The sequence below is a fragment of the Apis dorsata genome, unplaced genomic scaffold (genome assembly GCF_000469605.1).
Source record: "Apis dorsata unplaced genomic scaffold, Apis dorsata 1.3 scaffold_85, whole genome shotgun sequence".
Lineage (NCBI taxonomy): Eukaryota > Metazoa > Arthropoda > Insecta > Hymenoptera > Apidae > Apis > Apis dorsata.
The window spans coordinates 517964-530755 of NW_006263383.1; the positions used below are offsets into that span (position 1 = coordinate 517964).

Genomic DNA, 12792 nt, shown 5'->3' on the forward strand with positions numbered 1-12792 from the left:
CATATCTATGGTACTGTGGCAATTCTGTACGCTTGCGAATTGACCCTTTGCAACGGCACGTGTCTCGTCTGCTATCAATTAATTAACTAATAAACATCCTACGTCGACTCCACGAGCTATTTCAGTACACGATGATCTTTGGAAACGTTTTTAAAAATAGTCTTATTTTAAACTTTAACTAATTGCCCTCGTAAATTACATAAGATATACATGAATCTCGTTACTCAAGTAACAAGAAATTTTTTTAAATTTATTATGAAACGCATCGTTCAAAGAAAAAAAGAAAATTAAAATTCAGCATATCGAATTTCTTTCACAACTTTCGTTGTTCGAAAAAAAAAGAAAAAACGATTGTTCGTTGGAAATGTCGCATTGAGTTTGAAAGGGCAATGGCTTCGAACGACCGCGATAGAAATGGCGGTCGTTTCTCGTCGAATCGAGTCGCCGTTACATACTCGGTGCAGTGCTCAAAGCCCACAGTTTGACGCGCATTAAATAACACGTTTTTCGCGCGTTTTTCGTCTCACTGTTAAAAAGGGAGAATCTACTCGAGGTGACGACAATGCCAAACGAAAAATCCAACTAGTCGATAGCCATGGTCGTTCTTAGTCTCGAGCGGGCTTTTGTTTTCCGCCAGAGAACAATCCACAGTCTGGAGAGCGTGCTGTGACGATTCTTTATGTATATCGATCCTTCGCGTACATCTGCCGTTTCCGGTTGTGACAACTTTTCTACTCTGCGAACGAGTTCTTTGATTGACGAAACAGGACGAAACTTGGCTGATATTGTCGCTTTCCAATCCTTATATTCGATCAATATCATCCGCGTTTCATCTTTTTTCTTTTTCTTTTATCTTCTTTTTTTTTGTTCCTTCATTTGTAATAATGGTTCTCAATCTTTTTATAAATCTATACTTAGTTATACTTAAATTAAAATTTTAATATCATTTAATATATTTTGTACCAGTCAAAAGTTTGGAATTATTAAAGTATTCCGCAAAATTTAAAAATTAAAAAAAAAAAAAATAAATAAATTTAAGATTTTATATTAAAAAATCCTTTTATGAAAAATTTGTCGAAATAAATAAAATATCAAAAATAAAATTCAAATTAATAACACTAAAAATAAAAAAAAATGATTTCAAACATAAGATACTTTCATTAATTTCTGAGATAGCTTGCAATAATCGTACATATAATATTTTTATAATTTTAAAATTTTTATACAATATATTACACAAATTATCCAATTATTATTCAATCTTTCATTGCTCTTTCTATTACTAGAATTATTAATTTATAATTTTCAAAACTCAATTCACCTTTACTTTAAAAATATACTATAGAATTTATATCATATCATTTTTTCTTTCCTTGCATTATTCAATCGTAATACTTCGATAAAAGGTATTCTTAATCTCGAAACCGCACAAGATATACATATATAGATATATAACAGCTAACGATTATTAAGTTATGGCATTTCTCGTAATCTTCCATACGATGAAATTTGTTAAGTCTATTATTAAGGTTAATTACATGGATATCACGTCGAGGGCGTCGACACTCTAACCGATTAAAAAATCAAGATACACACGGTGCATTATTAAGTATCACGCGAGCCCAAAGACGTTGATGTTTTCTGTTCATTCGTTTCTAAGAGTATTGACTCACCAACATGTAACTGATTTACACGACAAGAATGTAAATGCTCGAATGCTAATGATCATATCGATGATAAATCACGATTCAATTTCGATTACTATACTGTTGCAATTAATTTATCTCGAACATTCAGATTTTTTTGAGTTCGAGATTTTTTTATCGAGATAAAAGATTCTTAACCAAATTAACGTAAATTTGATTTTTACGATTATCAATATCGATATATATATATAATCATCATCGAGATAAATGATCGAACTAGGTCAATATAACTTCGATTTTCGATATTGATATGTATAAATATAGACGCGAAATTATCGCATTCTTCGAGATGAAGTCTTTAATCAGATTAACGTAACTTCGATCTTTACGATTATCGATATCGACATATAGGTAAAAAATATATTATGCGCGCGCAATATCGCCGTGTCCATAACCTCTTTGAACAACGACATCACCGGCAATCGTCAATGACGAGTATGTCTTTTGATTGTTTCCAGGAATACGGTAATCGACAATGGCGGTATTCGGATTGGTCTCGGCTGTGGCCGGGTTCGTCAAGGTACGGTACTTAGTGGACAAGGCAGTCATCGATAACATGGTGTTCAGGGCGCACTACAGGATTACCTCCGCGATCCTGTTTGCCTGTTGTATTCTCGTTTGTGCTAATAATCTAATAGGTAAGCAGCCGCGATCAGTTTGTTCTTTTTTTTTTTCATGACTAACTGCAAGAAAATTCAAAAAAATATTTCTGCTATTTTACAGAATGCTTACTCTTACGTATACGTTAATCAAAAAAATTTTTATTATTATATTATCTTTATAAAGAAATTCATCTAACTTGAAAATTCTGATTTTAACCTGTTATTCTTTAATCAGAATCCTGAAAGATCATGGAATCAAAAATTTATTAATCAATAATTTATTTTTAATAAAAATTATTATTTATGAATCATAAAATCAAAGAATTTATAAATAAAAAATTAGATCTAAAAAATCAATTTAAGTAATATTAATCTTTTTCTTTTAAAAGATTATTTTAATAGGAAAATTTGTATAATATTTCATATATATATATATGAAAAACTTTTTTTCCTTAATTCATGAGTAAAAAATAACATTTTTATATTTTTATTTTTTTAAATAAAAAGAACTCAAGAAATTGCTTGAATATGGTAATAAATAAGTAATAATTAAATATATAATTCACCAGACGTATGAAAAAACATTATTGAATCTCATAGTACAAAAGTAAATTTGAACAAATGAACTAAAGCCTCATTCAAATTAGTCAGTCGTTAATAAATTTAAATTTTGTTTAAAATCAAACTTAACTTAAAATAATAGTTATCAGAAATAGCATTGAACATGATAATATTTGTTGGAATGTTTATAATAATGAAAGAAATTTTTAATGTATTATTCAATCATTTTTATAATTCATTTTTAATTTAGATTAATTAATATTTCAATAACATATATTTGTCAACTTTCTCAAAATCATATAATTCTACTACTCTAAATATATTATTTTAAATCAAAGAAAATTGAAAGAATATTAATTTTATTTAAAAAGATATTTCTAATCAAGTCAAATAACAGATTCACATTTATAATGTAATTTTAAGTTATAGGAACTATAAGCTATTTAAAGTCAAGTTAATTGATGATTGAGAATGAGCGTTTAAACTTGAAAGCATATTTCAAATCAAATAAATAACAGGTTCATATTGGTAAAAATTTTCTTGAATTTGAATAACTTGACTGATCTGAAGGAGGCTCAGAATCAAAATTCATAACATATATAAATGCAGGGATATTAATAAAGACGAATGTATTAAAGATTCAAGGTAAATCACTTAAATTTTCTTCTACGATTTATTCTTATTTCTTATAATCACTCGTAAGTGAATTAAGAAAGAAACACGATCCTCTCGTATGGGAGAAATGACAACGGTCAGAGATCAACCGACGGTTGCATAAACGCAGTGCGCAGGCGTCACGATACGCATCGTGTAGGGTGCGCAGACGGTTGTGATTGAAAGTCGTGCACTACGGTGTTCCATTTCGAGGACACACGTGCTTATTTATCGGTAGATACAGCACGGGTTACAGCTGTTCGTCATGCATATGACGAGATTTCCAAACTAAATTCCTGACAATCATAGCGCATTATCTGGTCATTTAACTAGCAACCTATCAGGGGCCGCGCACGATGCACCATTAACGATTTGCACATGTGTCGCGGTTCCTTTTCCATCCTGTATTCACCGTTCAATGTTCTCTCGTTAATAGACAAGGGAAGGGAATCTCTGGTTGCATAATTTTACGCGCAATTGCACTTATAATCAAACGGATAACACGTGGCCGTTAATCTAACGAGGTCATTCGCAATTTGAGAATTTATGTCACTGTGTTGATTCTTTAATATAATCTTTCTATTCAACATTGACATTGCTGAAAATTTTATTTTATTTATTTAAAGATTTTTCATCAGAAATAATCTTGCTTGAAATTCAGCTTGAATTTGAACTTTGGGATTAGTCGGAAAAATTTCGATATGATTAGGCAAAATCTCGATATATAATAATCCTTACATTTCTATTTCCAATAATATTAAATAATAATATTATATTAATGAATATTAGATGATACGAAAAGAATTTTTCTAACCAAAGATTTTTATATTTAAAAGATATTATTGCGCAATTGTTTATGCTGAAAAAATTAACATAGCGGAAATTTTTTTAACTTTTTATCATAATTGTGTGCTTTTAAACAAAAGTCAAAATATCAAGAGTAATGAATAATACACTTGCAGGTGATCCGATAAACTGCCTGAGTGATGGAGGGGTGCCGGAGAATGTGATAAACACATACTGTTGGATCACGTACACGTTCACATTACCACACAACAATGCAAAACCGGTGGGCACTCATGTGGCTCACCCTGGGCTCGGCGGTGACATTGGGGAAAAGAGGTATCACTCCTACTATCAGTGGGTGCCCTTCATGCTCTTCTTCCAAGGTATTCTATTCTACATGCCCCATTGGATATGGAAGCAGTGGGAAGAGGGCAAGGTCAGAATGATATCCGAGGGCATGAGGGGAGCTCTGCTCGATAACAAGCCCGAGCGACAGGCAAAGTCCCAACGGTTAGCTAAATACATCTCCGACACGTTGCACCTGCACAATACTTACGCGGCTGGATACTTCTTCTGCGAGGCCCTCAACTTTGTTAACGTGGTAAGTGTACCGTATCGAGGATCGAAAGGTTTTCTTCCTCTTTTTTTTTACGAGAACGAAAAAATTAGGGACAATTAACAATAAACATTTAAATTTCAGAGGAAGATAAGATTAAGATTTTTATTTATTTATTCTCATCAAAAGGTTAATAAAAAAATTTTTGTGTCATATTACTTGGTTGTAATACTTAAAAGAGTCGATTGTTTCAAAATCATGTTTAAATTTAATTATTCCAGGTTGGAAATATATTTTTCATCGACACATTTCTCGGTGGTGCATTTCTATCCTACGGTACGGATGTACTCAAGTTCAGCAATATGAATCAAGAGCAACGCAGCGATCCTATGGTAGAAGTATTCCCGCGTGTCACCAAGTGTACGTTCCATAAATTCGGTGCTTCTGGAACCATTCAAAAGTTCGATGCTCTCTGCGTACTTGCCCTGAACATTCTCAATGAAAAGATCTACATCTTCCTTTGGTTCTGGTTCATCATTTTAGCGGTATTATCAGGTATCGCTCTGCTTTATAGCATGGCGGTGGTGTTATTGCCCAGTACACGAGAAACCATTCTAAGAAAACGATTCAAATTTGGCACACCTGCTGGTGTTAGTGCTCTCATTAGAGAAACACAGGTAATTAGGTGGTCAACGTATTACTTAATCGATTAAACGTTTTAATTTATCAAAATTACAAAAGGAGGATACATTAGGACCAACGAGATTTTAAATTAAATGCATAGTGAAATGATTATAAAAAGTTATTTTCGAAAAAGATGAGATAACATAAAAAAATTGCAAAACTATTTCTCGATTGTAATAACCGATTTCGAGAGTAATCATAATCCATGACATGTTTCGTGACAAAAACGTATTCATTATATCAATGCAAATTTTCAGGTCGGCGACTTCCTGTTGCTTCATCTATTAGGACAGAACATGAATATAATGATGTTCAACGAAGTGTTAGACGAGCTATGTCGTCAGTTGAATCTCGGATCGACAAGTGGAGCATCACCGACATCAGTGCCATCAGCGCCCAGCACCCTCGAGATGTCACCCATCTATCCCGAGATCGAGAAATACGCGAAAGATACCGAGATTTAATTTCTTACATCCTTATGATCTTATTTCTGCCTTTTATTTTGCATTGTGATAATGCCGAAGATGTCTTTTCTTTCTGACATCTTCGGTTTTTTTTTCTGAAACGGTTTTGTGCTATTGACAGTTGTAAAAAAAAAAAAAAAAGAAAAAAAAAAAGAGTATAACGATACGTTTAATCACACGGGCACACGGCAGAAACGAGATCTTGCCGCCATTTATTTTCCAACAAATGTATCAACGTACAGATAAAACTTGCCGTCCGGAAGATATGTATAGTAATTAAATTAATTTGCCATAACACGTATTATAAATCTGTCATTGTGACCGTGTTTTATACTATCTATAGCACAAACCAACGTTAGATTATCAAACGAATATGTAATGTAAACGATACGCGATGCTCGACACGTGTATAATCGTTCAATTCTGTTAAATTATAGGAAGCCGAATTTCACACGCACAAGTGTTCGTCGATTATCTCTAATATTGCGTAACGTTCGTATTCGCTGTAGTAACAGATTGCGTCGTCGAGGCGTGCAACAATAACACCCGTGAATGATCGCTATGGAATTTCAAACGGCGCGCGAACGCGGTCAATTCTTTTTTCCAACGAAAATCAATCGTTACGCGTAAATGTTTGCATCGATCGTGTTCCTGGATTCCTATTTGCGTTACACGTGCACATTCCTTTTACATTAATTTGTTGTGTGTATCGTGATGAAATAAGTGCCTTTTAGGAAGTGTGTTAAGTTGCGTTTGATGTTTCATTTGTCTTTTGATCGCTGATAGATTACTGCAATATTATCCGTTAATAATACCGACAAGTTATATTAGGGCTACTTTCGATTCGTATTGTTTGTACGAAAAACGAAGAACGGAAAGATCGTGGTTGATATTGAACAAATTATTATTTTGAAATAAGCATAGAAAAGAGACTGTATAAGTTTTTCTAGAAATAATAAAAATAAATACGAAGATCTTCAAAGAGATTCAAATGGTCAAAAAGAGCGTTATATTTTTTACATATTTTTATATTTAATTATAAAGATATTCAATGCATAGAATTTATGCAGTCTTTATTTCAAAAATATATATTCTGTTCTATGTAACCTATATGAATGCAGTAGGTAAGAACAAGCATTTGTTCTTCAACGTTTAGATATCTTTCTTTTGTATCCGCGTATGACTGGTGCAATTACCGTAACAAAGTTAGCGTGAATAATTTTATATTTTAAAAGGTTATATATCAAATTTTGTTAAATTTACATATAGGGGCATTCCCAAATTATTCAAAGCAATGTTTATCAATGATTTTCTATAAAAAAGTTAAGGGTATATATGTAAATACATATACAATATATATAGAATCGACTTAAAAATAAGTATATAATTTGAATATTTGAATTTATTCAATTTTGATGGGATATACCATCGAGTTTATGTTTAATTTTTATGTTATACGCTTCTACTTACAAATGAAATTGTATAAAAAAATTTAAATCTGACAAATTAGAAATTATATGTCGATGAATGATTCTTAGAAATATTTGATGTATTTTCATTTTCAATGTTACGAATGCTTCGTTAAAGGAACTTTCAGCTTCAATGTTGGCGTTCGTTGAATATTCGATATTAAATAATTCTATGTTAAAAGAACGAGTACATAGTTCCCCGAAACGAAGCATAATAACGCTGACATATATTTGCAACGTAGGATCGTTGTTCAATGCTCACATTTATTTTCACTCGCTATCTATTTCTCGATTTGTTCACGAGAATAATATAATGCTGCCGATAAGTATATGCAATGATAATAACTTTATGACTATATATATATATATATATATATTAGTTTATCGTAGTTGGTGAAGTATGTTACATTGCTACTCTTAGTCGCGTTTTTCAAGTGATAGATTATATTAGATATTTAAGTTAAACAAGACAGATGTGCCTTTTTCTATAGTATATTAAATATTTTAGCGCTAGAAACTCATCAATATTAAGTCATGTTTATATAAATGCTCATTTGTAACGATTGCCGCCGAAGTCAGTACTAAGACTGCCAACCATCTTGCAACGTTAGATGTAACGGGAGCAAATAGAGAAATATAACAAACAAATTGTAGAATAAAGATATACTCTTTCTATACGATACAATATGTATCAGCGTTTCTTGTTACTCGTTTCATAAAAGCGGTCGAACAGTATTACCAACCGAGACCTTGCCATGGTAATTTCTACTAGTGACATTTCTCAGCGAGTTAAACTCGAAGCAAGTAATGATAAGAGGAAGTTCGTAATTGTTCAATAAATTCCATTAAGTATACGGTTGAAATTGGTGAGATAAATGCGGTATTTCACTTTCGATTGTGCACCGACTCACTTGGATATGTATACTATTACCAATGCTCATTTATCATTCGCAATTTCGAACTTTCAATTCAAACTTACCGATTTCCCCAGTCCACTTTGTTGATTATTCGCAACTTGAGCTCCCGTGTTTGATCGGTGGTAAGAGTACCGGCCAAAAGTTGACGCCGCCATTCCAGCAATTCCCGCATTACTTTGCGCAACGTGTTGAATTTGTAGGTCTCCCTTTCCTGATTCAATTTTAGCAAAAATATTTATAATTAGCAGAAAAATATGTTCATCAATTTCGTGCAAATTTGGAAAAAAGTTTCAATATATAAAAAAAAAAAAGATTATCGAAATATTTTTGATAATTCCAATAATTGATCTTTATTGATCTTTATTTTTTCAAATCAAAATTTTCTTTATCCGAAAGAATTTGAAAAATATGAATTTCTTATAAGAATAATATGATAATAATATAATAATAATTTATTTAAACAAATTATTTTTGAAATGTTTTATTCGAATTTCAGTTTAAAAAGTTTTGAAATGTTATTTAAATTTATATAGATTTTTTTAAAGATTTTTATTCATTAAATTGTGTGTACAATAAATAATTTTAATTTATGTTTTTTTAATAATTCTAAATAAATAAATAAATAAATAAATAAATATTAAAAATATTTACGAAAAATTAAGAACATGTGAAATTTAGAATCACATTAGAGCATGTATTTATTATTCTATTAAAATTTGTTAATTAAAATTTCATCGACATATTGATGAAATTTTGATCAAATATATAACATTGTTTTGCATTCTCATTATAGGTTAAAATTGAAATTGGTCAATATATGAAACAAAATCTATATTAGAAATTTTGTTTTAAAAATAGTAAAAAAAAATGAAATTTTAATTAATAAAAAAGCAAAATAAAAAAGATTTCTTCATTGTTATTATTATCTCACCAATACGAATCTTGAAATAAAAACCTTTGATGTGTCAAATTTCTCGCTTAACAGGAAACTTCGCCAGTAATAGAGATAAAGCACATGCATTTAATGAATCGTTAATGTGAAAGACCGAGACAATTTGATATCAATAAATTATCTTTGTACATATATTTTTTAATACTATTTTTGAAAATAAATATTAAAAATGTATCAACTTGCCCCAGTCTTCTTTACACGATATGGAAAAAACCATGCTACAAATGTGATCTCATGCATATATCGTGATTTTCTCTCTGTTCTCGATCTCGTACTAAATAAGAATCTTGCGAGTCTGAACAATTGGTTTGCTTAATAACATTTCCATTATGTTCAGAACGCATTATCGCGAAATAGAACGTTCGAGATTTGGTCAAGAATTCTTCGAACGAGATACTCGTGCATGAAGTTTTCATTCTCTTTCAAGAGTGCATTTTTCATAACGTGAAAGTATGTCGCAATATAACAGCTGGATTTATTATCGTGAAACGACGAACTGTTTGTCCGTTGTCACGAAAAAGAGATGGAGGGGGAAATATTGTACTCGAGAGCAGTAAGGTGGCGCTCTCACTCACCACATAAAGCCTCTTCCATATTCCGCCCCATTCTCGAAGCACGAGGGTGACTTCTCGTACTACCGGATCCTCCAGAGGTATCACCGACTCAAACAAGCCTTCATTCTCGATTTTACATGGTTTCAGATGGACATATGTGCTGGGAAAGATTCCCTTGACTGCGCGATTCTTGATCGAAAAACCTCTATACCAGCCTACAAACCATCGATCGATTCTAACCTTTCGTACAAGTTTAGTAAACGATACGCGGAATCACGCATTTGTAAACGATTCGTGTCACTTTACCTGCGCATTCCTCCAGAATCTGCACCGTTTCTCCAATTTCCAAAGGGAGACCATATCGCGTGTCTCTCCGCCAATTGTAAATGGCTGTGGAAAAGATAAAATAATTTTGGATTAAGTGATATACTACTCTTAATTGTTTTTTTTAGAAATATTACGTATCTACTAAAATTGAGAAATGAATAAATAAGAAACGAATATATCAAATTCATCAAACAAAGTTAGGTTAACAAAATGTTTAATTAATTTCAACTAAAATATCTATTCTTTTTTCATCTAAGTGTATGTAAACTCGGCATCGAAGAAATCTCAATAAAGAAAAATCTTTTCATTGACAAGTATATAATGAAAATTATATAAAATAAAATTTTCTTTATCGCATGTGATCTTTTTTTTCTCGTGATAATTAATTTGAAGTTTCTTATCTTGATTGTCACTGTTCAATATACTGTCTATACTATTATACATCTATCTCATTTCTTTTAATATCTACTTTCTACTTTATCGAGTTGTACTTCAATCAATTTCTGAGAGGAAAAGCAATCCTGCTCATTTAAATTCTCCTTGAATGTAATCGAGCACTATTGTATACAATGTGAGTCCTCTTAAACAACATAACTGATGCCACAGCTAAATCTCTCTCTTTCTCTCTTTCTCCCTCTTTCTCCGCGTATCGACCGCGTCGCACACCGTGCAAATATTATGATTCGCGGCGCAGATGGCCCGTTGGGAAGGAAACTAAATCTCCTCGATTTGACATGCTCATCGTTTCAGAGGACGAGAGAGATTGAAAACGGGCCTTGAAACCTTGACCCGCATGTTAACAATTCGTAAAAATGATACGACAAGATTTCTTAAATCAATGAAATTCTTTATGAAATTTGAAATTCTTTATCAACAATTGCATTATGATATATAACGAATGATATTTTTAAAGCAGTATGCAAGCAATAAGATTATAAAATTATAAAATACAGTTTTATAATAATGATACATCTTTTCGTCTCACTATTACGTCTATAAATCGACGTTCTAATTTTTTTCTTCGATGATTATCGCAATATAGACGAAACTTTTAATGATAATATAATATTACGAAAGAAAAGGCGAACTTGAGTTCTTTTTTCTTACGCTTGCGTGACCCAAGCCCATAAAACATAGCAGATAAACATGTTAAGCTAATTCCTCGAAGAGTGGAAAAGGCGTAGGAGATTTCGAAAGATGAAGAAGCTCTTAGAGGAAAAGGGCACGGGCGGAAAGAGAATCGGCGCGTGGCCTTTCGTGGAAGTGTCAGGCCTCGATAAACGAACTCCGGGGCACCGGATACGCGTGACGTTGCACGCACGACGAGCCAGTTTCCGGTCCTTCGGCGGAGAAACGCACGCGAGACGCATCTGAATGAGCGCGTCTCTAGTCTCTGGTTCGCGTGGAACCGTACACGCATTTACGATTCGACGACGACCGGCCGCGGAATGTGTGTTATGCGTATTCGCTCGCTCCATGCTTCGGAATAATACGCGCGAATATCTACATGTATCGATCTATTTATTTTTTCTACTTTCTCTTTATTTCAACATATCTTAGTTCGAATTATAAATAAATAAACTTAATAAAATGTTATCGTTTTTACATATTATTTAGTTATTGACTTTAGTATTTAACACATAACAAAACATATATTTGAATATTTTTTTTAATTCTTATATTTATATTAAGATTTTTGCCATCATTCAATTCTAAAAAGATATCTAAATTAATATTTGGAGGATTTTTAATTATCCATCTTTGTGGATAAATATGCATAAAAATAATATTCAATATGATAAAATAGCGATAAATAAAACATTCGTGATATACGAATCGAATGAATAAGATATAGAAAAATGATATTTCCACGAAAAGTCTAATCATATTTCAAAAGGTGTAAAGTCGAAAAGATTATTCGACACGTACATCCTTGAACTTCGTATAGTTATTCGTAAATAAAAAATATAGAAATTCAGCATTTTTATTTGAAAATACTTGCGAATAATTCTAAAATCTTACTTTAAAAATAAATCATTTTAAAATGATTTATTTATTAGATAAAAGCAAAGTGACTCTTGGAAATAAAAATACGCAAAAAAAACGTCTTTATCAAATAAAATAAAAAATATTAAAATACATTTTTACTCAAATAACATTATTTAAAATAACGTAATGCAACAAGCAAAAATTAAAAATAAAAATTTCATCTCAATAATTATTTGAATAAGAATTTATCTCGATAACTCTAATCCTGATATATTTCCGATTATATCTCGTTTTCGACCAGAAAAATAAAGAGATATATAAACCTTCATTTGAAGATAAGATATAACAAGAAAAAAAAATATGACACAATCTCTACCATTTAAATTCTTTCGAATATTTATTATGCAAAAAAATCGAATCCAAAAAACTGTAAAGTTCTAATGAAAGATACCTTTTTCCAAACGATATGAAAACGTGTTGAAAACAATGTGTTCGATAAATACACATAGACATAGCCATGAGATGGGAAAAAACGAGAATTTTTTTTTTTTTTTTTCCAGCCTTCTCTTCC

General features: G+C 31.5%; 2 protein-coding genes across 3 annotated transcripts in view; one reads left to right on the forward strand and one right to left on the reverse strand.

Annotated features, from left to right (window-relative positions):
- LOC102680203 (innexin inx3) overlaps positions 1–6308 on the forward strand; it is a 14856-nt gene extending 8548 nt beyond the window's left edge. Inside the window, exons 2-5 of the mRNA XM_006611240.2 lie at positions 2165–2344; positions 4486–4910; positions 5147–5542; positions 5807–6308. Coding sequence (XP_006611303.1) covers positions 2182–2344; positions 4486–4910; positions 5147–5542; positions 5807–6013 — 1191 coding nt within the window. The 5' untranslated portion in view covers positions 2165–2181 and the 3' untranslated portion in view covers positions 6014–6308. The remainder of the gene's footprint in view (positions 1–2164; positions 2345–4485; positions 4911–5146; positions 5543–5806) is intronic.
- Positions 1–12792, reverse strand: part of LOC102680504 (dedicator of cytokinesis protein 3) — a 51754-nt gene that overhangs the window by 24845 nt on the left and 14117 nt on the right. For both annotated transcript variants that reach the window (XM_006611243.2, XM_006611244.2), the window contains exons 2-4: positions 10212–10295; positions 9927–10120; positions 8462–8610 (exon numbers count right to left, since the gene is read on the reverse strand). In XM_006611243.2, coding sequence (XP_006611306.1) covers positions 8462–8610; positions 9927–10120; positions 10212–10295 — 427 coding nt within the window. The remainder of the gene's footprint in view (positions 1–8461; positions 8611–9926; positions 10121–10211; positions 10296–12792) is intronic.